We start from the raw sequence: 27,163 nt of genomic DNA on the forward strand, positions 1-27,163 counted from the left end.
TCTTTATAATTTGTAAATGATTAAATCAAATTTTTATAATTTTAAGGGTGCCAAAGTACAATTTTACCTTTACTAATTTAAAAAATTTTAAAAATTTAAAGGGCCTAAAATGTAATTTTACATTTTAGGGGAGTCGGGGCCCATGCCAGCCCCCTGGCTTCGCCCCTATAGGTTGATTAACCGGGCTAAAAAAAAGTTGAATTGGCAGTTCAACCAAATTTTATAAATTTTTTTATTTTTTAATATTTATTTGCTTTGAATATGTTGGATTCATTGTTCTGAGAACTAAAGAGTCAAGCCAACTCAAAATTGATTTAACTGCCCGTTCAAACTAATTTTTTTAGTTGGATTCAACCAGTTGATACTACTTCGCAAGTCAAACATTTGATTAGTTGGTCCGATCTAATTTAGATAACATTGAAATTTAGATTTATATATATATATTTGAATTATAAAAAGTTTTTATTTTTTAAAATTTTTAAATATAATTTTAAATACTTATTTTTTTATTCATAGCATAAAAACATATATTCTTAATTTTATCTGCTTTTAAAAGACAAAGATTAAATTGACAAAAAAATTATAAATATTGAGAGCTAAAAATATTATTTTACATTTGGTGGTGTGAAAAGAAAATTGAAGGTAAAAAATTAAAAAGGATAGTTTTTTTTCTTTACACAGCTTTAAAAAAAATATTTTTTTCATTACCTGTTTGATAGAGTAAAAGACTTAAAAAGAAAAGAAAAGAAAATATTTCAATTTACATAGTCTTAAACTAACATGCAATTTTTTTTATTTTCTCTCCTCTTAAAATGATTCACTTTTATATATTAGTATAGAAAATGATTATCTTTTTTAATTTTTTTCTTTATTTTTTTCTACACAACCAAATACACATTTTAACTGAAAAAATATATATAGGGTCAAGATTTTTAAATAAAAATATATAAATTTCTCAAAATTATAATATAAAGATTAAATTATAGAGATTAAATTTTGATTTTCAAAAAGAGTACAGTGATCTTGGTATATTTAAACCATTTATTTTTCGTTTCGCCAAACAATCCCACGATTACGGGGTGTGCTTTTGGTTTCCTTCTCTTGCCCGCACGCATATCCATCGACTTGATCGAATCCCAGAAACATCCACTTTTAGTTTTTTTTTTTCATTGCGTATCCATACGGTTCAGATTGCTAGGGTTTCCTCTGCGGCACATCTTTTCCTTTCTTTTATTTAAAATTGCTGAATCCTAGGGTTTCCTTTTCTCTGGTTCATGTCTGAGTTTTTTTAAGGCGATTTCGCTGTTAAATTTTGGCGAAGATGCTTCGGCGTATGGCCGGCGGGAATGTCCACTGCGCCTCCCGTGAGTTTCGCCTTTTTTTTACCTGCGCCGACGTGTATGCCATTTCTTGTGAATTTAATTGAATTCGGTGGCTTCTTGCTGGTGAAGTTTCTGTTTGGATGCTGGCAAAATTGCAAAAAAGAAAAAAAAATATTAAGGGCTTGAAATAATGTGTTTCAATGTACGGTATTGGGTAAAAACGTTTGTACTCGGAATTCGTCATTGTTAGAGTAGTGGTACAATATAGAGTATGGGCCGTTTTGTCTGGCGAATTTTCAACTTCGTTGATTGTTCCATTCAAACGAAGTTTATAAAAAGTCAGGCGGCATTTGCTACGCCATAAAATGAGTGCCCCTTTTTATTTATTTATTTTGAATCAGTGGCCGGTACTCAAATGTGAAGTTCAGCGTTTGTTCTTGTGCATCAATGTGTTCTTCTGACTGCCTTTATTAGAGGGAAATCTTGTGTTTTTGTTTGCTCTAGTTATGCACTGGTATGTTTTAGATTTGCAAAGAGACAGAAATAGTTGTTTTTCTTCCAAGTAGGTTAGATTTGGAGTCACAATCTTGTGCTGCCCTTATTTTATTCCCTAATAAGCCTTGTGGAAGGAAATAATACTTAAGGGTTGGGGCCACGGTTGCTGTTAGTTTACAGTTGACTTATATGTGTACCATTTTCTGTCCACGTATTCTTCAGACAGTGTAGCTTTTATTGCTTCGTCTATTGACAATTTTATTTTTTATAATCAATGCAGGTTGAGACAATTTTAAATAAAAGAAAATTTTACCCTGGAGGAGCTTCTTGATGAGGGTGAAATTATTCAGGAATGCAAAGCCCTTAATTGGCGACTTAAAAACTTGTACTGTTTCTAGCCTTCAGTTGTACTTTCTTCTTTCATCTCATAGCATGTTAAATTGCTCTATACCATAATGTTTCAACGAGACAATATATGGGTTCTAATGTGTTTAAATAATGTTTTTTTTTTTTTACTTTAATTATCATGCAGGGTTCTCTTGTAAGTGAGAAATTGTGTTAATGTTTGATCATAGGTGATAGATTTAAATGTTAAAGGCTTAGGCAAAGCCTTCTGAAGCTTGATAGAATTTTCGTTTTACAGTGTATATGAAGAATCTAAAATGGGGCAAGGAAATGATTAGACACATGAAGGTACACGGGTCGGCATTCACCTTTTGGGATTATCATTGATTCTTGTCTTATTAACTCGTCAAGTAAATATTATTAATTAAAGTTGTTATGATACTTACTATTACCGACCCATAACCCGAATGGGTCTGGGTCGGATTCTACACATTTTACATGCTGAGCTTGCATATCGAGCTTGCACATTGAGCTCGCATGATACTAAGTGTTCGCAGGAGGGGAACTTACTCCCTCCCATGAGATCACACGTGAGATCGCACATAGGACCGTGTGATGTGGCTTCGCACATCACTACATAGGCGAACCCCTATCATATTAACACGTGTTAAGTCTAGTGCAGGGTACGTGTTGGCATGCATGAAACCTACCTAGGATATCACATCAATGAATAGTAACCATATCATATAAATATACAACCTTGCCATCTAAAGAAGATAGAGAAAAACACTCAACAAAAGTCAATCTATTAAGTTCATTAAATATGCGGATATCACCTGTTGACTAAAAGACTAGTTTCTTGTAGAGTTTGCTACTTTGCTTATTACATCCTGTTTTAGCGCAGGGGAAGGATATATCCTAAGAGTTTGTGCAAAGGCATGGCTAAGGGAAAGCTTATTTTGGTTTCTCGGTCAAGGGGGAAATTTACTCTACATAATGATGGTTCTTTGTCATATATTGGTGAAGAAGCTCATGCTCTTAGTATTAACACTGAAAGCAAATTTGAAGACCTGAAAGCAGAAGTGGCAGAGATGTGGAATCATGATCCTGATTCCTTGACCATTAAATACTTTCTTCCACACAACAATAAGACACTTATCACAGTTTCTAATGACAAAGACCTGCAACACTTGCTGGATTTTCATGGAAATTCGGCAGCTGTGGATGTTTATGTCTTAACAAACGAGAATCAAACAAGCGACCAGTTGACCATGTACCACTGTAGGTACAATTCATTTCACAATGCTTAGATAATGAATTATATTGTTTCCTACCCAGAATAAATAAGATGCCCTGCGGACTTGTGGTTGTGATTATAACCAAATTTGTCTTCAAGCTAACATTCTTAAGCCTCTAGGTTCAAACCTAAGATTAATCGATGTTGTTATCTTTATCACCTTTTTAATATTATATGGTTTTGATATATACATTGCAGGTCTGGAATGGTTGATGAGCCTGTGACTCCTGCTGCATCTGTTTCTGGAGCTACTGAGCAGCTTGATTCATCGGCTTCTCTTACTACAGATGTGGACAATCAAAATAACTTAACTCCTGAAGCTCCTAATGCTAATGCACTGCAGAAACTTGTTAAATCATGGGAGAATTGCTTAACTGGTCTGGAGCAACGGTTCAATAATGCTCACGATTTTCGAGTTGCTCTGAATAAGTTCTCCATAGCTCATGGATTCGAATATACCTTTAAAACTAATAGGTCTAGGTATATAATCGCAAATTGCAAAGCTGAAGGTTGTCCTTGGACAATTCAAGCTGCAAGGTTGTCTACTACAAAGTTGTTTCTGATTAAAAGGATGAGTGAAACTCATACATGTGGAGCAGGAAATAGTTCATCTCGGCATCCTAAGGTCTCTAGTAAATTGGTCAAGTTTCTTGTAAAGGAAAAATTACGAGATTCCCCAAATGCTAAACCGAGAGAAATTATTAATGAAATCCTTCACGATTATGGATTCAAAGCAAGATACGCACATGTGTGGCGTGGAGTTGAGTCTGCCAAAGAGAAGCCTCAAGTTTCTTACGACGAAGGTTACAATCAGATACCTAGTCTATTTAAGCAGATCATCGAGAACAACCCTGGTAGCATGGCAACTCTAGTCACTGGGGAGGACTTAAGCTTCCATCTTCTATTTGTTTCCTTGCAAGCTTCGTTACATGGCTTTAAGAATGGATGTCGCCCCCTCCTTTTCCTTGACACTATGACCATAAAATCCAAGTATCAGTCCGAGCTGTTGACCGCTACAGCTTTGGATGGAAATGAGGGCATTTTCCCTGTTGCTTTTGCTGTAGTTGATGTTGTCAATGATGATAATTGGCATTGGTTTTTGGTGCAACTGAAATCTGCACTTTCAATATTCCAACCAGTAACCTTTGTGGCAGATAGAAGGGTTGGGTTTAAAAAGCCTATTTCCATGATCTTTAAGAATTCACATCATGGTTATTGTCTCCATCGGCTAATAGAGGGATTAAAAGGGGATTTCAACGGCTCATGTAGTGAAGAAGTTCTTCAAGTGATTATCACACATTTCTATGATGCTGCTCGTGCAACTGCACTTGATGGATTCAGACAATCAATCGAGAACATCAGAAATATTTCACCAGAGGCTTGTGAATGGATCTTGCAAAGTGGACCTGAACACTGGTCAAATGCACTTTTTCAAGGTTCACGATATGGATATTTTTCATCAAATGTTGCAGAGACATTTTATAGTTGGGTAACTGAACTTCCAATTACATCTATTGCTAAGTTGATTGAGACCATCTGCTGTAAGATGATGGAGTTGATGATTACTCAGAAGTCAGATTCATGTCTGTGGTTGACAAAATTAACTCCAGCTGTGGAGTTCAAATTAGAACAACATATTCTTAAAGCTAACATGCTTCAAGTGCCAGTGTCACTTGGTAGCACCTTTGAGGTATGTGACAGTTTGGGTGCAATAAATGTAGTGAACATTGATCTCTGGGACTGTAGCTGCAGGGAATGGCAACTGAAAGGTTTTCCATGTTGCCATGCTGTTGCTGTCCTTCAGCAATTAGAAAGGAGTTTATATGATTATTGCTCTGAGTACTTCACGGTCGATGCTTTCCGGTCAACATATTCAAACTCTATAAACCCGATTGCAACTGCAGATATGGCAGTGCTAAAGAAAACCTCTACAATTGAAGTACGCCCTCCTGCTCTCCGTCATGTCTTGGACCCTCCAAAGAGGAGAAAGAAAAAATATATACATAAAGGACCCTTTAAGCGGCCATTGCATTGCAGCAAGTGCCAAGGAGCTGGACACAACAGACAAACATGCCATCTATTCTCGTAATGCACCAAAGTTAATTAATGTAGAATAGCAGTTGATAAATCAAGTTAGGTAATTTAGGTATCGTCTAGGGAGCTAGCTAAGGCCCCGTTTTTGGTTGGGACATGCAGGTATTGTTTGTTTAACTTCAGCATTGTCGACCATCATGTACCATTATAGGGTTTAATGGTAATCCCGTTCTCATGGATGCTGGTTTTCTGTTTCTTCCTTTTTCCCCCTCGAAGTGTACTGAGGTTTAGAGCATAAATTTAGGTTAAACCCATCAGACATTTGGTTTTCAATTAATCAATTGATTAATTAGTTGGGTCGATGGTTGGATAACTTTTTAAAATTGGTTTTAATTGACCAATATTCATACGGTTCATGATTAAGAAAATGGTTCATAATTGAGAAAATTATGCATTTGGCTTTATCGGTTAGTCTCATTCTTTATTGGTTAATGGCTTATCTCTTAGTTTTCCATTTCACCAATTTAACCAGCTATATACAAAAGTAACATAAATTGCATGTAAATTTTAATTTAGGGTGGGTTTGAATGGGGTGGGTTAAAAATATTATAGTGTAAGATAAAAAGCAAACTAAATGTATTGTACTGTACCTAATCATTCATCCAATCCACCTCTAATCACCTGTAATTTTAAAATTTAACCAGAGATTTATTTTACTAAATGCCAAATTTTGTAACATTAATTTATCATTTTAACTTAGAAAAAAATAAAAGAACCCTGGAGGTACCTTAAGAAATCCCTCCCTCCAACTTTAAATGCGAAAAAAAAAAAGAAAGAAAGAGAGAGTTCACATTAAATGATCTCCTCAACCAAGTGGACAGCAGTCTTTATCTTTTAGCTTTATTTATCTGGCATTTAGTTTTTTTTTTTTTTGCCTTTTCATTACTCACAAATTTTATTTATATTATATATTGAATGCTACTATTGTTTTATTTAAAACACTACCTTATAGTAGTAATATTTTTTATATAAAATAAAAAAATCTGTACATAATAATAGTAATTCATGATAATAGTAATTCTCTAGTAAATAGAGAATAGTTTATATCTTGCAATGTACAAAAAAAAAACTGATGAAGTGGAAAATATGTTTCTTTTGACAAAAGAAAAAAGAAAAATAAATCCTACAAACCTCTTGTTTAATACATCATTGAAAAATATCTAAAATGGTGTAATTTTATATACATGTTTAATAATCTAAAATAAAATAATTTGATAGAATTTTCTATAAAAAGGTGTGGAAAATAGTAATTAGCTAATAATTATTTGTCACTTAATAGAAAATATTTTCAATTAATTCTATTTTATTATGTTTTTAATATTATATTATCCTATAAAAAATTATGTATAAAATTTAATTTTTATTTTAAATAAAGTGAAATATTAAAAAATAAAAATAAAATGTAAAATTTGTATTTTATAATTTAAAATCTATATTCATTAAATAATTTAATTATATTCTCTAATTAATTTTAAGTAATATATCAAATAATTTTATAATTTAAATTCAGTACTTAAATTTTTAATATTTAATTTTTTAACTATTAATTTTCAATTTATCAAACATTACTAACTTAAAAAGCATGTAAATCATAATTTTTATTAAAGAAAAACAAATTATAGATTCAAACTTAGTGCATTTAACGTAAAAATTTCAAAAATCTTAATCATATTATTTCAATAAAAAATCATTTATTCTTCCCCATTTTCTCATTTAAATCAAAATTAAAATAAGTGACTAATAATAATTCAAGATATAAAAAATGGAAAATATTTTTATATTAATAAAAAAGGGTAAAATATATTTATTTTTAGTTTCTCCCAACAATCCCGCGGTTACTGGGTGTGTTTTTTGGTTGCCCTCTCTCGCCCGCACGCACATCCATCGACTTGATCGAATCCCAGAAACATCCACTTTTGGGTTTTTTTTTTTTTTTTTCATTTCGAATCCATACGGTTCAGATTGCTAGGGTTTCCTCTGCGGCGGATCTTTTCCTTTTCCTTAATTAAATTTGCTGAATTCTAGGGTTTTCTTTTATCTGGCTCAGATCTGAGTTTTTTTAAGGCGATTTCGCTGTTAAATTTTTGCAAAGATGTTTTGGCGTATGGCCGCATTGTCCACTGCGTCTCCTGTGAGTTTCGCCTTTTTTCTAATCTGTGCCAACGTTTATGCCATTTCTTGTGAATTTAATGAATTGGGGGGTTTCTTGCCCGTGAAATTTCTGTTTGGATGCTGGTAAATCGCAAAAAAGAAAAAAAAACATATTAAGGGCCTGAAATAATGTGTTTCGATGTACCGTATTGGGTAAAAACGTTCGTACTCGGTATTCCTCATTGTAAGAGTAGTGGTACAATATAGAGTATGGGCCGTTTTATCTGGAGAATTTTCAACTTCGTTTATTGTTCCATTCATATCAAGTTTATAAAAAGTCAGGCAGAATTTGCTACGGGATAAAATGAGTGCCCCTTTTTTTTTTTTTGAATCAATTGGCGGTTTTTCAAATGTGAAATTCAGTGTTTGTTCTTGTGCATCAATGTGTTCTTCTATCTGCCTTTATTAGAGGGAAATATTGTGCTGTTGTTTCCTCTAGTAGGTTAGATTTGGGGGGGGAAATCTTCTTAGGCTTGCATTATTATGGTAGCTGTGGTAGAAAATAATTTTGGCTATGATGACATTCCTGTAATAATAATTTATCTTTTAGTTTTAGGTGTGGCTGATAGTTGTGTGTCATCCTAATTTTATTCCCTAATAAGCCTTGTGGAAGGAAATGATATTTAAGGGTCGAGGCCATTCTTGTTGTTAGTTTACAGTTGACTTGTTTGCGTACCATTTTCTGTGCATGTATTCTTCAGAGAGTGTAGCTTTTATTACTTCGTTTATTGACAATTTATTTTTTATAATCATTGCAGGTTGAGACAATTTTAGATAAGGAAAATTTTACCCTGGAGGAGCTTCTTGATGAGGATGAAATTATTCAGGAATGCAAAGCCCTTAACGGGCGACTTATAAACTTGTACTGTTTCTAGCCTTCAGTTGTGCTTCCTTCTTTCACCTCATAGCATGTTAAATTGTTCTATACCGTAATGTTTCAACTAGACTATATATGGGTTCTAAATGTGCGTAAATAATGCTTTTTTCTATTACTTTAATCATCATGCAGCGTTCTGTTCTATGTGAGAAATTGTGTTAATGTTTGATCATTCATAAGGTCATAGATTTAAATGTTAAGGCCTTAGGCAAAGCCTTCTGAAACCTCATAGAATTTTCATTTTACAGTGTATGTGACGAATCTAAAATGGTGCAAGGAAACGATTAGACTCTTATAAACATGAAGGTACATAGATTGGCATTCACCTTTGGGATCATTATTGATTCTTGTCTTCTTATCTTGACAAGTAAATATTATTAATAAAAGTCAATCTATTAATTTCATTAAATATGTGGATATCAATGCAAACCTCGTTGATGAGATCCACAAGATTATACCTTTTACTTAAGATTAAAGCAGTTGAAAATTTTTGGTAAAGAACAAATGTTGAAGTATGGTGAAGCATAATGTACAATGCTGTTAATTTTGTAGAAAGCCAAACAAAGTACGTTGGAAAAGAATCAGTTCAAGATTTGTAGAGATCTTTTGCTAAACTGTTTGAAATTTTCAGTGGAGGTGGCCAGTTGTGTTTCATACTGTGTATAGAAAGTTATGCAAGATCACTTTTAAAAAAAATGAATAAGAAACACGTTATCAGTAAATTGTAAGCCAGAATGTAACTAATGTATGTACCATAGTTTCTAGCAATACTGCTATCTAGGGTGCCATATATATGAAATAAATGCTTTGAATAAATTGTCTAGTTTGGAAGAGTCTTTTTTTGCTTGCTACTGTACTGAAGGTGTTCATAGATAGATCTATCTTTTGATAACATCCAGAGCATGCCTTGCTTCTAATAATTATTGGTTATGAAACCAACCGTAAGTAAGAGTGTAAAACCAAGTTTCCAACACTTGGTCCTTTTTTTTAACTTGGAACATGGATCAAAGCTATGGCTTCACCGCCTATACAGGAATTTAACACTTCCAAGCCTGTAACTTCTTTTCAATTAACTGGAGCCTAGGTGGGCTTTTTTGTAAGGCAATAGGCATAAAAAATGCCTAATTGAGGTTCTTTTTAACCTTTTTTTTCATGAGATGTACTTTTACTTGTTTGGAAAGGAGATGTTATCAAACTCTTTACTTATCAATATTTGAGTATCCAACAATCGACATGGAATCTTAAGGAAACCATTCATATTGGCCAACAAAAAACTGCACGTTCTTTTATAAATATGGTAAACTCTTTAGAGTTTATTATCATAATTATATATCTTATGCTTATATACACATGCACAGACCACATAAAAACGCACACATACATTACTTACTCAGGCAAGTGCTCATTTTGCGCTGTGTACCTGAGATAATATAATGGTTCTAGCACCTAAAGTGCGTCATACACCCTCAACAACACTGCTCATGCCTCTTCTTATGAAAGAAAGTAACCTTATTTGGGATCTCTTTAGGGAATGTTGATGGCTTGAGATGTGGGAGGCTTGAATATTAACTCCTTTTGGAGATGCACTTTGCAAATTGTTTGTATGTCAATGACTAATCTTTGTTTTTACTTCATTGGTTCTTTTTTTTGCTGACATATTTTATTCTCATTTGCAGCTTGCGGGAGAAGGCTCAAGTTGAACAACTTCTTCGATATATTGTGGTAGAACCTCCAGAGGATGCGGAGAATAGGAGAACATTTAAGTAGGTTTTAATAGTTTAGCAAATGGGTTTGCCCTGACTCCCTTGATTTTACTGTATGCTAATTGTAATGCTTGATTTGTGTGATTGTAGGTTTCCTTTTATTGCGTGTGAGCTTTTTACATGTGAGGTTGATATTATACTAAAAACATTGGTAGAAGATGAGGAAGTAAGAAGTTGACCCCATTATTCTCCCTGTATTTGCATTTGTACTTTTCCTTTATTAATGTAAGTTTCTATTGGTGATTGTTTGTTTGCAGTTAATGAATTTGTTATTTTCCTTTTTGGATACCAATCACTCCCATAGCACACCATTGGCTGGGTACTTCAGCAAGGTATCTTGTTTTAAACTTTAGAGAATTCACTTGTTTAAATTTGTATCTTGTGTGCATTTCCTTTCATTTATTATATTTAAATAGCAAGGGACTTTGAATATCTTGTTATCTATGTTAGTATGTTTCATATTTGGTTTTCTTGCTAGGTTGTCATATGTTTGCTGTTGCGGAAGACATTGCCATTCGTGCAGTATGTTAAGGTATGTCTAAGATTTTATTCAACTTGATTGAGGATTTTTTTTTTTCAATTTTTTTATGCTGTTAAATCAGGAATGGTGGTTTTTCTGGTAGTATGGCATGCATGTATGAGGATATTGTTTTACTAGCATTCTAAGAAAGAAATTGAAATTTTATATTGCCCTGCAAATTATGTTTTAATTTTAAACAATTGACCATGCGATATTTGGACTTTTTTGTATGATTGGCCATTTGGTCCATGGGTAGTTTCATCTCTCTTCTGGGTTTTTTTTTCTTTTTCTTTGATCAGTTAAAGATATGTAAAATCTGCCAATTTTTTCCCTTGTCATCTTAGAAGACACCTTTTTAACCAATAATAGCCATTACTCTCTCCTTAGACCACCAATTTGTTGAGTTGTGGGTTTAACTTTATGAGAGTTCTGGGACTACAGTAGTACAGTAGTAACTGTATGCAGATTGAATCTTTCCATTAACGGGTCTCTGAATCTAAGTTACTTAGAATGTAGATTGATTGGGTTCATGTGACAGGAAGTGGGATTTAGAACACCACCTATCTCAAGAGGGGTTATTATTGGGGTATTCTCTCCCTTTATTTTTATCTGATTCTTTTGGACTTCTAAATTAGTTAGGCATTAGAAAATAGTGGATCATTTTATTTGATAGCTGGCAAGCACAAGCTTATTCTGACAAGAGTTTTATTTCTAGGTGCAATTTCCTCTTTCTTTATAATCATTTAAAATGTTGATTGCATAATCTTTTTCGTCTTTTTTGGAAGATACAAACTCCAGATTGTGTTGCATTGCACCTAGAAGTATAACAAGGACTAAGGTGCCAATGATTGTCAATATAACACGGACTTGGTGTTCTTTACATGGCTGAGTTTATTGGATTCTGGACGAATCTGTTGTGTCTCTTGAATTGAACTGCCTATTATACTTTTCTTTCTAGAATTATCCTTGAACTGTGCTGAATTTGTGGATGCTTATCATTGATCTCATACTATGTATGGGGAATAAAGATGTCTTTGAATTGGCTTTGAAGGTGCTTCTGTATTTTTGATCTGATTTGTTGCCTTTATGATGCTGTCCAGGGCCATCAGGAAATTGTGAAGCATCTGGTTGATCTGATTGGCATAACTTCCATAATGGAGGTTGGGGTTTATCTGTTTTGTTTTTACATTGAATAATGAACCTCTCAAAAGCTTGTCAAGTTTTAAATCTTTCTATAGTTTCTGCTCATTTAATGTTATTACTTGTGCATTTGGTTGTTTACTAGAGTTCCATGTTATTAAAATATTTTAAGTAGTTTGCAATGAATAAAATATACTTTTGATCCTAGATTGCCACTCACTACCCCGCTGAGGGGTTTTTGTTAGCTTATGCAAGTCACTCCTTGTTAAACAGGTTTTGATACGTTTGATTGGTGCTGATGAGCATATGTACACAAACTACAAGGAGTATATGCAATGGATAGAGGATACAGATATATTGGAGATGATTGTGGATAAATTCAGCTCTTCAGTAAGTGTTTTTTTTCTACTTTGTTAAAATGTAGTTGCTACTTGAGGCTTCTTCTCTTTAATGGGTGGATAGTTGGAGCTTTTTCTTTTACTTGTTTTACTGCTTATCATCTTGCCTTCATTTTCCTATACTGTTTTGGGGTTATATCCTTTTGATCTTGTCAAAGGATTGACACTTTCTATCCCTTCTACGGACTCCTTTAGGTAGAGAATATGTTCTCAATGGCTCTTTTTGTAATCATTTGATGTGACCTAATGCAATCATTAGCGTGTCCTGTACTTTAGATTGTTCATGGCACCACTGTGTCTACACAATTTTTTTTTGTGTTGAATGCTCATCCAGATGCACGCACACATGCAAGGAGGAAGTGATTTATCTCCACACCTGTATTTGTATTTTAATAATCCAACTAATGAATTTTATTCATTATTTGCATAGGCTTTGTACAGTGAATTTCAATTTAATATAAAACTTATAACTATTTTTTAGATTACAGAAAAAAAATATTCACTAAAAAATAAAAATATAATGAAAAAAAAAACTATATTCTTGCAATCTAATATGAGCCCTTTACTTCTCCCCCCCCCCCTTTCCTTACTGTTTATTTAGATAAGCTTTTTCCCTTGTCCTTGCACCCTCAATTCCCTTGCAGTATGCCCGAAAGTGACTCAAATTCTACATCTTTCTTTCGAACCCTGAACAAGATCACCCATTTAGTACCTCATCTAATATTTGTTTTTTCATTCTTTCAACCAGCTGTTTAAATATATATTTATATATTCATAAATATATATTTATATATTCATTTATTTGTGTGTATATATATTCCTTGGGTTTTTGGCATAGGGTGCCTGGATGAGTGAAAGATTAGCAATAGATGGAAATATATTTTTTTCTATTTTTTCTTTTTGTTGGGAGTATTTATGGGTGAGAATTGGTATTGTTGATGGTGGAAAGCCACCCTTTGGCAGAGGTTGAGCCAACCTTGTGTACTTCCCTTTTACTCTTTTTGATTTTATAGTTCACAGAGGGGAATCCATTGTAGGTCAGTCCTAGAATAAGTTAAAGGGAAGACAGACGAAATTACCCTAGACAGAGTGTGCTGCTCTCCTTTGCATTGCCTTTTACTCCTGATTGTGCTCATTATCTATTCCCAATTCATATGTTATTCACTTGTGCCTTGATTAGAACACAAGTGCTGGCCTTGCATCACTCCTTCAAATTCTCTTCAACTACTGGAATTATTGTCTGCCAATATAGTAATGATAGAGATGATGTGCTGATTCTTTGTTAGATATCTTGGAGGACATTCCTGATCTATGGAATATCACTGATTTAAGATCATTAAGGTCTTCTGATGAAGGTGTCATTTCATTTTTGGTGTTCAAATTTGGATTAGTATTTGTAAAATGTTAAAGTGTTTTTTTACAGGATTCTGCTGAGGTGCATGCCAATGCAGCTGAAACCTTATGTGCAATAACAAGATTTGCTCCTCCTGGTCTTGCTGCCAAAATTACAAGCCCAAAGTAGGTGTCATTATCTTCCTCTTATGTTGCTTATAGATGTGTGCTAACAGTGTGCTCTGAGTCTTCAATCATTTAATTTGGGTGTTTTTTCTTCTTGGTGCTGTCATGAAGTTTCACTGGAAGATTATTTCGTCATGCTTTGGAAGACTCTAGACCAAAATCTGTTCTGGTCAATTCCTTGACCGTCTGCATATCTTTGTTAGATCCCAAGAGGCTAACATTCGGCATATATCAAACATACCGCCAAGTTTCTCAAGGACCAATGATAGCTGCTAAGCCTGAGACAGTTGAAGGAATGCTGGAGAGTTTAGGTGAAAGTTATCCTTTTTTACTGTTAGCTTTGATAGAATCAGAAAATGAATTAACTAAAGATGTTATGGTAGGGGTGCTCTTTCGGCATGCCCCTCTATGTCAGACATGTATCCTATTGTGTTGAATGCATGTGTATTTGATACTGCTTTATAGCTCATGGCAGAAGCTTAAGCAATTCTTTTCAACTAAACTTTAAGGTCAATGTTATCCTACAGGAGAAATTATAAATCAGGTTTCCATTCTGCAGGTGATTTGCTGAAGCTTTTAGATGTTTCCTCTTCAGAATTAACCTTGTTAACCACGTATGGAAAACTACAGCCTCCTCTTGGAAAACATCGGTTGAAGGTATTTTTCTTTTAAACTTGCATTTTTTCAATTTTGAGGATTGTCTTTTTTGTTGTTTGTTGTCTTGCATGAATCAGCTATAGCTGATAGTTGAACTTATTAATTTGTATACCAGAACACTATTTCAATGGTCCTTTTCTATGGATCAGAAATTTGCTCAACCAGAAAAGGCTGATTGGTTATTTATAAATTGGCATGGGATTTTACAGATTGTAGAGTTTATTTCTGTCTTACTGACGGTTGGTAGTGAAGCTGCTGAAAAGGAATTAATTCGACTGGGTGCTGTGCAGAGGATTTTGAACTTGTTCTTTGAGTAAGTTTATAATCCGCTTTGCAATGATTTCATTGCTGGGTGAATCCTCTGTCTCATTCTCTTAGTTAATTATGCATGCAGGTACCCATACAACAGTTTTTTGCATCACCATGTGGAGAACATAATACTGTCATGTTTAGAGAGCAAAAATGTTCCGCTTGTTGAGCATCTTCTTCGTGAATGTAACCTTTTGGGGAAAATACTTGAAGCTGAAAAGAATTGCACATTAACTTCTGATCTGAATATGGTAGTTACTGTATCATTCTTTACTTTGCTCTCATACCATTTCTGTAGCATGCTTTTTGGTTCCAAATAAATTTAATGTTTGATCTCGTTAACCTTTTTATCCCCCACCCCCTCTATTTTAGCTGAATTGGTTCTTGTTTTTTCCTTTACTCTAATATTCTGCAGCCAACAATTAGTGCTGAAGGTAGACCGCCTCCAAAGATAGGAAATCTTGGACACTTGACACGCATATCTAACAAACTTGTTCAGCTTGGAAATAGCAATGCTGAAATTCAGGCACATCTGCAGGTTTTAAATCTCTCAAAGATATTTCATTTTGTTTTCTCAAATACTTAACAACATAATTGCAAGTTGCAACATTTTATCGAACTTGAATTTTTTTTCATTTTTATTCTTTTTTTATTTCTGGATAGAGAGTCAGAAGTAGAACTTAATTCCTACAGTTTAATGATATCTAACATTCAATCTATCCGATAGTGAGTCTACATTTCTATTTGGGATGTCTGATAAATATTATCCGCAATCAAAAGTTACAGTAGTGTGATTTCTCAAAAAAAACAAACAAACAGACAGTTGCAGTAGTGTGACATTGTGAACAACATTTAGTTTTAAGTACTTCTGATCAACAAAGGAAAAAGAAATTGGAATCTTAAATCAGATAATGATTAGTTCTTTTGAGTGCAGTCAATTATGAGGAATGTGTTAAAATACACATCTGACTCCTTTTTTTTTCTGCATCCAATTAATTTAACTGCGACATCATTGTTTTAACACATTCCAAATTATGTCATGGTCAATTTTTCTTTCTTTGCATGCTCACATACTGGTCTTTAAACCTTGAATTTTCAAGTTCTAACCATCAGATGTTCCCGGTGGAAAGTTTCTGCCAATTGCTCCTTGATGCAATACCTTGTAGATTCAAAGTTTTTCAACAACCCGAGAGCTTTGTTCTTAATTTTTGTTTTCTGTCTTTTGACAGGAAAACAGTGAATGGGTTGATTGGCACACTAATGTCTTATTAAAGCGTAATGCTGCAGAAAATATCTATCAGTGGGCTTGTGGGTATGTCAGCTTCCTCAAATGTTGCCTTTTTTCTTTTCTTTTTTCCTGATGCCATCTACAATTTACACATTTCAGATTGGTGATTTTTGGTATGTGGCTAAAATTAGTATTCTTTAGGGTTGAACCTTGTTGAAACTGCGCTTGTTCCAAAGGTTGCATTCTTCATGAAACCTTTAACCCATAACTAGTTTCACTTGGTATTGTTGAACAAGGATTATAAGATGGTAGTATAATGTTTATAGGATATAATCGATAAATGCTAAAGGACTTGACTGAATGTGATTTTCTGTTGAACCTGTTTGTAAATTTGCTATAAATTACTGTTGAACAAACCTGAACGAAACTGCTGGGGATTAGTAAAATAAAACAAACTAGAATTAATTTCTACATAAGGCTTAATTTTCTAGCCAGTGTCTCTATACAAGTAAATTTATCCAGCTTATTTGTTTGGAATGTTGAGATTTTTTAAATTGGTTGGTTGTACCATTAGCAGATGTGTAAAGTGTACTGTATCTTACAATTCTTGATCTGATAGTAAGACTTTCCTGGCAGTATAAGATGGGAGTCCTGGCCTATCTCAAGTCAGTGTTAAGACATTTATGGACAAAAATATAAACATGAACGGAAATTGGGAAGTTGTGATGGGAGAAAAAAGCATGGGTGGGGGAGGGGTGAATCTATGGAGATAGATATATTCTTTTTACCCTTTAAGCTGGTACTCTTAGAAGCTTTTTGAAATGTTAAAATGTTTTATATTATTTGGATTTTCAACATTCTGGTCATCCCATAATCTCTCTCACATTCCCAAATAGTGTCAAGGTGTTGTAATATTGGATGTAATCTCATTTCCACCTATTCTTTCAATTTTAGATTAATTTACCTTTTTTTTTAATCACTTTAGTCCTTTTTTTCCCAAATAAAATTTAAGTCTAACTTTTTCTTAACATTAAAACTTTAGATGTCATATTTTAAAATTAAAATTATTATATTTACTCTAATGATTTATTTTTTACTATATTAACTATAATTATAATTATGATTGGTGATGCAATCACTTTTCATTAATTACTTTATCTATCATAATTTTACAGAAATTGGGACTAAAAAATATTAAGGGAAAAACTTGTTTAAAAGAGAAAGAATTCTATAACAACAATTTAGTAAAATATGCATCTACTTAATCTTATATTCCAATAGCCAAACACCTGAATCTTACATGCTAGCCAAATAAACCAAACAAGTTATTGTAACATTCCATTTGAATGTAGTCACCTGTTATGTATTAATTTTCTATACTATTAGTGGAAGCATTGTTATGACAATTGAATCTTTGTGGTAGTTTGATCCTTGATTTATCATTTTTTGGTTTGGTATTTTAGGATAGTCCACGCGAATTGATTTGTCACTGTTACATGAATGACTTCAGTCACCAGGCTGAAGAGCATGAAAGATTTTGAATGTTAGGCCAGAAAAGGAATGATTTTGAATGAGCTTTAGCAACTTCAATCTTTTAGTAGCAGAAACACAGACAAGAAAAATGCTTAGAAGTTTCATCAAGTTTCTGCTGCCAGAAGACCTTTTTTGTTTGATGTAATATTTATTACTTTTTCGAAGTTAATTTAATGTGATTTCATCTATTTTAACAGGAGGCCAACGGCTCTACACGACCGAACCAGAGACAGTGATGATGATGATTACCATGATAGGGATTATGATGTTGCAGCCTTGGCAAATAACTTAAGCCAGGCATTTCGATATGGCATTTACAGTAATGATGATATGGATCAGGTTCTTTCCAGAACTTTTGTACTACTCTGGCTATGTTTGATTTTTTGTTTTTAAATACCACTACCTAGATAAAGAACATAAATATATATTTCTGAATTAAGCAATTATTTTCACATTTTTAAGTGGCTATATATTGTATTGCAATTGATGAACCTTATTTGCTATAATTTTGTAGCTATGCAAGAAATGATTGTCATATTAAAACTACATTCGATACTATTTGATATGCTTCATCGACTTGCTCTTCATTCTTCCTTTTCTTTTGGCCTTAAAAGGAGTGTCTTTATGTTTTTGCAAAGCTGTTTGTGCAATTGTTGTGGCTTTCCCTACTATTCTTTGTTAGTTACTGTATTAGCTGTATATCTGTAGTCTCTTTTACCATATAAGATTTATTAGGTCTTATCTTTAATATCTTTAATTCCCTCTTTGTTCTTATCTTAAATATTACTGGTTTTGTTATGTTTTTATTTAAGTATTTGTTACGTATTGATTCTTGTGTTAAATTAGCACACTCCTGTTTATAGTGTAGACTCTTTTTTCTTTAGCTGATATCTTTTTCATGTGTCAGGTACATAGCTCACTCGAAAGAGATGATGAGGTACATGTTATGTGTTATGATCTGAAATCTAAATACAATAGTTGGATTCTGGTCTGTTGAATAATTATGGAAAAAACTTGCTGAACTTGCTCTTGAAGACTTCCTATTTGTGCATTTATACTGTGAAGTTATTAATTTTTGCTAATAAGTTTGCACTTATTTCTGGTATTCTAAAAGGGGATTTCCATCTTTTATGGTCCAGAACTTCCCCTCTCCCTGCCCCTTTTTTTGCTCTTCCTTTTAGCTTTTGGAATTGTATTTTGCCTACCCTATCTTTGGGTAAAGAAAATTTTTTGTGCATAACCGAACATCTAATATTTTTCAGGATGTTTACTTTGATGATGAATCTGCTGAGGTTGTAATATCTTCCCTGCGCCTAGGAGACGACCAAGAAAGGTAAGGTTAAAAGAAGCTTTTGACTAACTGATGGAAATTGGAATTTAGTCACTTTATTAGCCATTATGAAAATTTTATCCTGTTAATCAAATTTCTTGAAGTAATTGGTGAGAAATTTCCATTTTGCCTGCAGTGGTTCTCTTTTTACAAATTCCAACTGGTTTGCATTTGAAGATGATAGAGTTTCCAATGAGTGCTCGACTGGGGCATTGGCTTCTGCATCACCCAACACTGGGAGAGCTGCTGTTGTCAATGGTGAAGGCGAAGATGACGAGGTTGTTGGTGGTGAAGATGACGACGACTTAGATGATACTGCAACATCTTCTGAGGTTTCTGAAGGAAATAAAATAGATCACTCCAGTGACGAGTCTAAAGACTCCAAAGAAGCTGGACCCAGTGCAAATGAGAAACCGCCTGCATGGGTTGAATGGAGAGAGACCCCGGGCTCCAATGAAGCATCTGGTTCTGGTGAATCTGCTGCTGTTCCAAATGGTGAAGTGCAAGTGAAGCTGGAGGAAAAAGGCAGGGATGATAACCCACCCTCTTCATCATCTTCTGTTAATACAAGTGAAATTGTTTTGGGGACAAACGAAAGCCTCAGCTCAACCCCCCCTGAGTCATCTGCAAGTCCACTTGTTACCAAGGATGATGATACAACTTCAGGAACAGAGTCTGCCCCTGAGATTACCGAAGATGTTGGAGATCCAACCAAGGAAACAAAGAACTAATGTACTTTCTGAAGAAATGGTTTGGTTCAGCTATTATTACTCATTCTGTGGCATGACATTGATCTGATGGGGGGTGGGCAGGCACTGCTTGGTTTGATCAAAAGCAGTCGGTTCTCAAACAGCCTTTGTGTACACGGTGGTGGTTGATTGGAGTCGATGATTCTTTACCTCGTCCACCTACCCACCCAGCAATGCATGGAAAGTTTCTGTTATTTGAGAGCAGGTAGGTTCTAAGCCACGGGACGCTACCCAAGTAAACCAAAATTTAATCAAATATGTTGTCTAGCTTCTTATAGTGTTGTGACTAAGTAAGAAAATGGCAGACACGATGCTATTCCAACCTTACTTGTTAATATCACATTATTCTCCTTTCCCCTTAAAATTGTTAATCGTAGAAATGATTTTTTGTGAAATGCTGAACTTTCTTTAACCAGCCTCCTGAGCTTCCTTCCTCTCTTCATCTTTCACTTTTTGCACTGTTTTATGATCGTATCATATGAGAAGAGGAAGAGGGGCAAGGCTGGCAGATACCCCCACGTAACTAATGGGATAATACTTTTAGCAATGCTATATCCATATAAGTATGCACCCAAGGCATTGCGCAGCGGTAGGTATATGCTCTGTTGATATGATTTGATTGGAAAAGAGACGTGTTGAAGAACCGTTTTGCATCTTTCAACACATTCAATTAATCTCGAAACATGAAACACGAAATAAGTTAGCAAATCAGTTAAGCCATTTCTAATTATTATCCAAGTCTGAAGGAAAAGAATGTGCAGTAACTACTAGTCCATTTCAACAATACTCATCCTATGCTCCTCTGCCTAATGCCTATCACCTGAAAATCTATACATGAATCTTAGTAGTACGTACAGAACTAGACAGAATGAGACATTACCAACTACTGAGACTATGTTGCTGGTGTCGGTCCTATTTTCACTGCCTGTTGCTAGCAATAAGGCCATTCTATGTATATGAAACGGACTTGCTTCTAAATTCTCAACATTTGCCCTCTGTAGAAGCTAGCTCGTTTTTGTCAGAGTTCAGATTGATATTGGACTGTGATTTATCACTTGGTGCAGCCTCATTCTGTTTGTTTTCATTTTTCTTCGAATTGAGAAACCGACCGCCAGATCCTCTGGCTCTTCTTAATGCATGCAAATGACGGGATTCATGCAAGTATGGCTGCAAAATCAGGGAAGCATTGCAGTGGCAACTAGAGTTAATATCCCAAAACTAAATGCAAACATTTGAATTGACCAAAAAATGAAATTCATAAAACCAAAACTTAACATACTTTCCTAGACTTGGCAAGTTTATTCTCTGATTCAGCTTTCGCACGAGATTGTCGACGTCGCAAGATGCCATGATATTGTTTTGCATTAACAAAGACAGGCTCTTCAACTGCATCTGATGGCAAGGGAACTCCAGCTTGCTGAATACCCATCAACTGAAGGTGGACCTAAAACAGAAGCACAAGACAAGCCAACTTTAGCCTGGAAGTATAATTGAAATACACCAAACATACAGCACAAAGAGTATTATACCATAGGTTGACCGCCATAGGGCTGTGGGGGATATGATTGAGCATCATAGGGTGCAAAGATGCTTCTATAATATGGATCTGGATAAGGGTAAGCAGCCGGTGCCTTCAGTTTCATAAGCCAAGGAAACAAAGAAATATATCAGAGACCCATAACAAATTGATACCTCCCTATTCTAAATGTTAACAGCAGGTTTTAGCTATACAACTTTCAGCAAGAAAAACAATTTGGACAATCAAAGATGACCATGAGAAGCATAAAACAATTCCTCGAGCTTCAAAATGCCCAAAGGACAGCAAGTTTGATTTTAGAGAAGAGTCAACTCCATTTTGAAGGCAAAATAAGCAAACGCACCAATGCGTGTTCTCACCAGAGATGTTTTCTACCAATCCTGAAGTTACATTAGCTGGGAAAGAAATAAAAAACATTCTAAAAGGTAATTTCTTAGCCAATGAAGAGCCAGTCCAGTGGACAGGCTGACGCCCTTGGTAGTCCCAATCTAATCTACCTGCTACCTAGTGTGACTGTTTTCTTAAACAAAACGAGGAAGGGGGTATTATATCATTATTCAGCCAATTTTCTGCTAATAATTTTATCAATTACATAGCTGAAGTTTCCCCCTGCACCATAGACATTTCATCTTTCAAAAGAAAATGAGAAACAATCAATACCATTCAGACTACTAACTCTGTTTAACAGAAAGGTTCCTTTCTTTTACAAACAAAATTCATGAGTTAAAAGGTCTCAGTAAAAGCAAGAAATATGCTACTATAGACATTTCATCTTTCAAAAGAAAATGTGAAACAATCAATACCATTCAGACTACTAACTCTGTTTAACAGAAAGGTGCCTTTCTTTTAGAAAAACAAAATTCATGAGTTATAAGGTCTCAGTAAAAGCAAGAAATATGCTACTATGTATATGCAGCATATAATGGAACTACATAAAACCTTATGTACTAAGAAAGCTAGGGATGAATGTGCCATCATTAAGCACTAACAGAACAACACAAGGAAGACAGTACCAAATTAACTAGTTGGTTAAGAACAAAGAAATGTATAATCAGAATTGTTACTAAAAGTCTTTTTAAAGGAAAACCCAAAAATACTTGCTCTCCAAAAACTAAGGCTATTTTTTATTGACGAAACCAAAACAAATTTCTGTTTTCATTTTCAAAAGAACTTTTAAAAAATAAATGAATAATAAAGAGCAAAAAGATGTTTGACAACAAAAAATGAAAATAATTCCTTGAAAACAAAGAAGAAAACGATTCAAATATGAACTTGATTAGAAAAAAAAAACCATTCTCATTAACCAAAACATGAAGGTCTGCTACTTATTTTCTTGCATTATGCAAATCAAGCATTTGGTTATTTTCAATTTCATTCAAAATGCATTATTGTAAAGTATTCAATATGCGCTGGCTACCTTGTCTTTATTTAGTACCTTGGAACTCTTGATTGATAAATGTCAGTTTCACATTCAAATTTCTTATATACTTGTGCAGTTTATGAAATTAATAATAAATTGAAAATTTTGAAACCATATGTAGGAGAAATAGGTATTTAATTTGATGATATTGGGACTTGAATACTGTTGATATACACCATTGTATTGAGAAATTTAAATAATATTTAAAGGGGCAAAGGCTACCTAATAATATCAATTCATAACAAACTCATAAATCTTTTTTATTTTGTGCTTACAGATATAAAACACATTTCCCTACTTTGCATTTACAAAATAACTTTTTGCTTTTGATTGACCGAGTGACCAAACACATTTTTCTAGAAAACAAAAACTATTAATTAAAAATTATAAAACAAAAAGTGCTTTTAAAACCAAACTCTGTCTAGATATCCTAATTAACAATCCTCAAGTGCAAAACTGGTAATACCGTCACCTCTCAACAGACAGAAAACAGTAGCATCTGAAAACCATTCCTGAACTCCAAAAATTTCAATAGACTGCAAATAAAATTTTATTCAGCACACAGATACTTGCTTTGTCTATCATAAAAACCTTCCATTGCTAATAGAACTCAAGGCCTAGGAAGTAAACAGAACTCATCAAACCAACAAGGTAAATGCTGCTCCCACTGATGCCTCAAAGAACCAGAGAATTCTGATATATATTGCAAAAAAAAAAATTATACAAGAAAATCCATCTGACCCCACCTTTAAACAAGAGATGAGAGTCGCAACTAATTTAGCAGAGCAGAATGACAGGCATTTCAATGTCCTAATTCCTGGAAAAGAACTAAAGAACACCACTGAAAATTTTTAACAAATGCAATAAGGCTCAATAAAACCAAAGAACTCCCAAATGCCCCTCTCTCCGTCTTTTCACTTTAAATTGTTTGATTGCAGGAGGGATCATTAGAATGCTACTACACCCTTATACTCACATTGCTACCATAATGATGATTCCAAGCTTCACTAAGTCTTAGATACATAATCTCGACAATCATGATCACAAACACATCGTCTTCTCACCATCAACTTCCATAAGTAGCACATGAACCCCAAGGACCTTACAAAATCTAACTTACCCTTTCCAATTAAATATCCCAACAGCAGAGAGCACTTGCCATTCTCTAAATCTACCAGTATCATTTCTACAATTAACTAAGATTCTCCGCTATCCCTTTTTCGCCTGCCTATTCTTTTTCTTTTTTATCCCATAGGAAAAGTCTAGTTGCTTAACCAGAAGAGGAGACTTGTACATTGACATCACCATCTTAACAACTTTATCAATCCAATGGTTATTTAATTTTACTTGGTAAACATTTCTTTTTGAAATGTTTTCTCACAAGCAAAACATGTTAAAAGATTTTGTAAGCATAACATTTAATGCTATTGGAGTAGTCAGACAACTTAGATAAAAATAAAAATAATAAACAATTTTCATATGATATTTTTTGTATTGGTCTAATCACATATACATATATGGCCAGGTCAGACATTAATGTATTGTAAGCAATTCATCCTGCATCCAATGTGCCCTGGATGTAAAGGCAGCTATGAATCATGGAGTAAACAAGAGCGAGGAATTACAATTCCAGGCAAAATATTGTAGGCTTTCTGTACAAAACAACTCGCAATACAAATATCTAGGTAAAGGCAGTGTGATGAAGGGGGAAAGGCATAAGGGATGAGAGAAGGCTTTGAGTAGTTATCTTGAATTAAAGGATTGCCTAATTTAAAAACTGTGAAACAATTTTCAGAAAAGATTATTGAAGTGGTTGGGCAATTGCAAAATGTATCCAGGACCAAGAAACTTAGATTAAATTTTGATGATAGTTAATTTTAGATCACAACTAGTTTAGGACAATATTAGCAGCTCAAACAAGAAAGTAAACATGAAAAATAAATGTTAACACTGAAAAAGATTTAACTCTAAAGATGGTACCACAGCATGTTGAGGTGTTGTGTAAGGCATGTATGGGGTGGTGATAGAAGAGGGAGAAAGTCCCGTTACAGGAGATGATGAGTGATCACTGAACTCCGAGTGTATTTTCTGTTCATCAACTTCATTATTGTCTGGAAAAAATAAATTAGTTAAGATCAACACCATAATAAGACAGAACTCCAAATGAGAGCAGCCACAAAGAAAGTTAATAAAATGCAAGCACTCAGACAACTAACATATAAAGCAGTGCAGGGAGAAATAGTGACAAGTAAAACTGTAAAGTAAAACAATGCCGCTTACAGTACCCACCAAATGGTCCCATATTGCATGCATATGATGCGGAGACACAAAGAGCCATCATTCTAATAAATGTAATAAATATTTGAAAATGTCTAATAGAATGCAGTTAACTTAAATTTCAAAAACAGACCAAAGAACAAGGTCATAAAATGAAAGCATAGGGACAAAGAAGATGGCAAGCATCCAGGCACAAAGGGTGATAATCGAGTTACATCATGGAGCCTAGAAAAATACCAAACTAAAGTATCCAGTATGTTTCCTTACCACACAGGGAAAACCCGCACAAGGTGATACCACAATATATGAAATAGCATGGAGGTAATAAGCAGGAATTCAACAGGGTGGAATTGAAAAGGTCCTTTCAATCTCGTTATTTAAATACCAAACCTCAGTTAAACACCAGAAAAGTAATATAAAAAAAAAAACAGAAGAAAACTAAAGAATGAAAAATGCCACAAATGTATTCAATATTTTTTCCGTTCACAGAATTCAGAAGAACATAACTACAGTGGTACTATAAAACAAGAAGTTGACGAAGCACTTGAAAAGAATAAATACCAGAAAGATCATGCGCAGAGGAAGTCATGAGGTAGTTGTGAAGAGAGGATAATCTGCAAACTGAAATCTGGCAGCACAACCAGCAGAATCCAGGTCAGGGCAGCAAAAAAAATCAGTGGAATTTAATCAAACCAGGAGAGCTAGAATTGATGTGAAATTTAGATTTGAAGCAAACCCTATATTAGTATATACCGAACAGCTACACTCTAAGATTCTAAATACAAGAAAGTATTTACTTAGGCTTTGTTTGGTTGTTACTTCTACTACTTTTCCTTTTCTTCATAAAAAATATTAAAATGAAGAAATTTCATAAATGATTAAAAAGAAGAAAAACTAGACCACAACACGAATTCAAAGACACACGTTTTCCAGTAAAGTAAAACCATGTTTTCATTCTCTAAAAAATTATATTCTTAAGTTCAAAACTTCAAATCCTTCAAAACCATCTATTTGCTTCCGCATCCGACCACTTTTGGAGGGGAAAAAAGAGTAGCAAAAGTAACAACCAAATAGTACCTCAGTGATTTGCTAATTATTGCAAACCATCACAGGAAAGAGCCGAAATTCGAGAAAACTATATCTACAAGTCAAAACGAAAGTCAATTTAGTAGAATAAGCAACTATTCAAACGTAAATTTGAGTTAATGTTTTGTTGTAATTATGAATTAGGCAACCATACAAGCAGATTGTATCTTGGATAATAACAAAGTGACATCCATGCAAAATGAGTAAACAATTTCAGAAAGAGTAATAAAATTATGAAAAAGTTTGTAAATAAGCCCAATTACAGACCTTTTTTTTCTACCTCAAACTTTCTTAATATCCAAACGGAATAGGAAATTGAGGTGCGGAAGAAGAAAAACATTTCTGAACAATTCGAATTTTAGAAGATTTAAAAAAAATAATGGAAAATTTGTGTTTCTTTGAAAAGGAAAGAATAAAAAGAGTTGATAATAATTTGAAAAGAGAGAAATGCACAGCTAGGGTTTAGCGCGAGAATCGAAACTTACCTCAAATAGAATCGAGAAATATTTGATTATCGTTTGTTAGTTTTTGTGTCGGGCGGAACTGAAACTGAAATTGAAATACCAATCTTTGCTGTATATGTTTGGGAAATAGAATTGTTATGGTTAAGGAATTGTTGATTTATTTTTTTTTAGTAATTTTTTGGTATGTGGGAGGAAAGTTACCCTACATTGGGGTGCACATGGGGTCTAATTTGAATTTCCATTTTTGCCATTCTTTTCTTTCACACTTTCAAATACTTTCCGTGATTTGTATTTCTAAACTAATTTTTTTCATTAATTAAAATATATTATATTAAATTATTAAAATTGTTACAAATTTTGAAACATTTCATAAATGATCTTATTGAAAAATTAAAATAATATAAATATTTAATTTTAATAATAATGATAGTTCAAATTATAATTAATATAAATTAATAAGAATTTCAATAATTAAAAAATGAATATATACAATTTAAATTTTAAAGTATATATATTTAAATTTTTCAATATTGGATATTAAAAATAATATATAATGATTTAATATTAATAAAAAAAATTAAAACTATTCTCAAGGTGTACATATTTATATTTTTTCGTAATCTATGTCTAAATCAATTATATCAATAATTATT

At 33.7% G+C, this 27,163-nt stretch overlaps 3 protein-coding genes across 16 annotated transcripts; 2 read left to right on the forward strand and 1 right to left on the reverse strand.

Annotated features, from left to right (window-relative positions):
• The first annotated feature begins 1,003 nt into the window (after window positions 1-1,003).
• LOC107958517 (uncharacterized) lies at window positions 1,004-5,853 on the forward strand. 10 transcript variants are annotated; one of them, XM_041113295.1, is made up of 6 exons: window positions 1,004-1,836; window positions 2,098-2,202; window positions 2,350-2,358; window positions 2,461-2,510; window positions 3,062-3,447; window positions 3,658-5,853. In XM_041113295.1, the coding sequence occupies exons 2-6, from the start codon at window positions 2,148-2,150 to the stop codon at window positions 5,546-5,548; spliced, it is 2,391 nt and encodes a 796-aa protein (XP_040969229.1). In that variant the 5' UTR covers window positions 1,004-1,836; window positions 2,098-2,147; the 3' UTR covers window positions 5,549-5,853. The 10 variants fall into 10 exon arrangements, with proteins under 10 accessions (XP_040969229.1, XP_040969230.1, XP_040969228.1 ...); XM_041113296.1 differs by having other exon boundaries at window positions 1,004-1,524; XM_041113294.1 differs by having other exon boundaries at window positions 1,004-1,364.
• Window positions 5,854-7,373: 1,520 nt separating this feature from the next.
• On the forward strand, window positions 7,374-20,121 carry LOC107958515 (serine/threonine-protein phosphatase 6 regulatory subunit 2). 3 transcript variants are annotated; one of them, XM_016894315.2, is made up of 19 exons: window positions 7,374-7,684; window positions 8,463-8,566; window positions 10,258-10,344; window positions 10,435-10,510; window positions 10,602-10,676; window positions 10,823-10,876; window positions 11,965-12,024; window positions 12,278-12,394; window positions 13,826-13,920; window positions 14,032-14,231; window positions 14,480-14,577; window positions 14,787-14,890; window positions 14,972-15,137; window positions 15,302-15,424; window positions 16,116-16,198; window positions 17,845-17,986; window positions 18,555-18,584; window positions 18,910-18,980; window positions 19,114-20,121. In XM_016894315.2, exons 1-19 carry the CDS (start codon window positions 7,646-7,648, stop codon window positions 19,706-19,708), a joined length of 2,319 nt encoding a protein of 772 aa, XP_016749804.1. In that variant the 5' UTR covers window positions 7,374-7,645; the 3' UTR covers window positions 19,709-20,121. The 3 variants fall into 3 exon arrangements, with proteins under 3 accessions (XP_016749804.1, XP_016749805.1, XP_040969236.1); XM_016894316.1 differs by lacking the exon at window positions 7,374-7,684 and adding an exon at window positions 8,830-8,887; XM_041113302.1 differs by lacking the exons at window positions 7,374-7,684; window positions 8,463-8,566 and adding an exon at window positions 10,148-10,182.
• Window positions 20,122-20,426: 305 nt separating this feature from the next.
• LOC107958516 (nuclear transcription factor Y subunit A-7) lies at window positions 20,427-26,681 on the reverse strand. 3 transcript variants are annotated; one of them, XM_016894319.2, is made up of 7 exons: window positions 26,532-26,677; window positions 26,038-26,101; window positions 25,522-25,588; window positions 24,664-24,794; window positions 21,256-21,357; window positions 21,006-21,170; window positions 20,427-20,893 (listed from the first exon to the last, which is right to left on the reverse strand). In XM_016894319.2, exons 3-7 carry the CDS (start codon window positions 25,547-25,549, stop codon window positions 20,708-20,710), a joined length of 612 nt encoding a protein of 203 aa, XP_016749808.1. In that variant the 5' UTR covers window positions 25,550-25,588; window positions 26,038-26,101; window positions 26,532-26,677; the 3' UTR covers window positions 20,427-20,707. The 3 variants fall into 3 exon arrangements, with proteins under 3 accessions (XP_016749808.1, XP_016749806.1, XP_040969237.1); XM_016894317.2 differs by lacking the exon at window positions 26,038-26,101 and having other exon boundaries at window positions 26,532-26,681; XM_041113303.1 differs by lacking the exons at window positions 26,038-26,101; window positions 26,532-26,677 and adding an exon at window positions 26,314-26,377.
• Between the last annotated feature and the right edge of the window lie 482 nt (window positions 26,682-27,163).

Source organism: Gossypium hirsutum, chromosome A05 (genome assembly GCF_007990345.1).
Source record: "Gossypium hirsutum isolate 1008001.06 chromosome A05, Gossypium_hirsutum_v2.1, whole genome shotgun sequence".
NCBI classification, from domain to species: Eukaryota; Viridiplantae; Streptophyta; class Magnoliopsida; order Malvales; family Malvaceae; genus Gossypium; species Gossypium hirsutum.

Excerpts from the sequence above, each read along its gene's own strand:
- LOC107958515 (XM_016894315.2), top strand. The coding sequence starts at position 7,646 with ATGTTTTGGCGTATGGCCGCATTGTCCACTGCGTCTCCT. Across the intron at positions 14,578-14,786 it reads TTGGAAAACATCGGTTGAAG|ATTGTAGAGTTTATTTCTGT; the intron begins GTATTTTTCTTT and ends GGGATTTTACAG. Across the intron at positions 16,199-17,844 it reads ATCTATCAGTGGGCTTGTGG|GAGGCCAACGGCTCTACACG; the intron begins GTATGTCAGCTT and ends CTATTTTAACAG.
- LOC107958516 (XM_016894317.2), bottom strand. The coding sequence starts at position 25,549 with ATGACTTCCTCTGCGCATGATCTTTCTG. Across the intron at positions 24,795-25,521 it reads CTCTGCGCATGATCTTTCTG|ACAATAATGAAGTTGATGAA; the intron begins GTATTTATTCTT and ends TATTTTTTCCAG. Across the intron at positions 21,171-21,255 it reads CCTATGGCGGTCAACCTATG|GTCCACCTTCAGTTGATGGG; the intron begins GTATAATACTCT and ends CTTCTGTTTTAG.
- LOC107958517 (XM_041113295.1), top strand. The coding sequence starts at position 2,148 with ATGAGGGTGAAATTATTCAGGAATGCAAAGCCCTTAATTGGCGACTTA. Across the intron at positions 2,511-3,061 it reads AAATGATTAGACACATGAAG|CGCAGGGGAAGGATATATCC; the intron begins GTACACGGGTCG and ends ATCCTGTTTTAG. Across the intron at positions 3,448-3,657 it reads TTGACCATGTACCACTGTAG|GTCTGGAATGGTTGATGAGC; the intron begins GTACAATTCATT and ends TATACATTGCAG.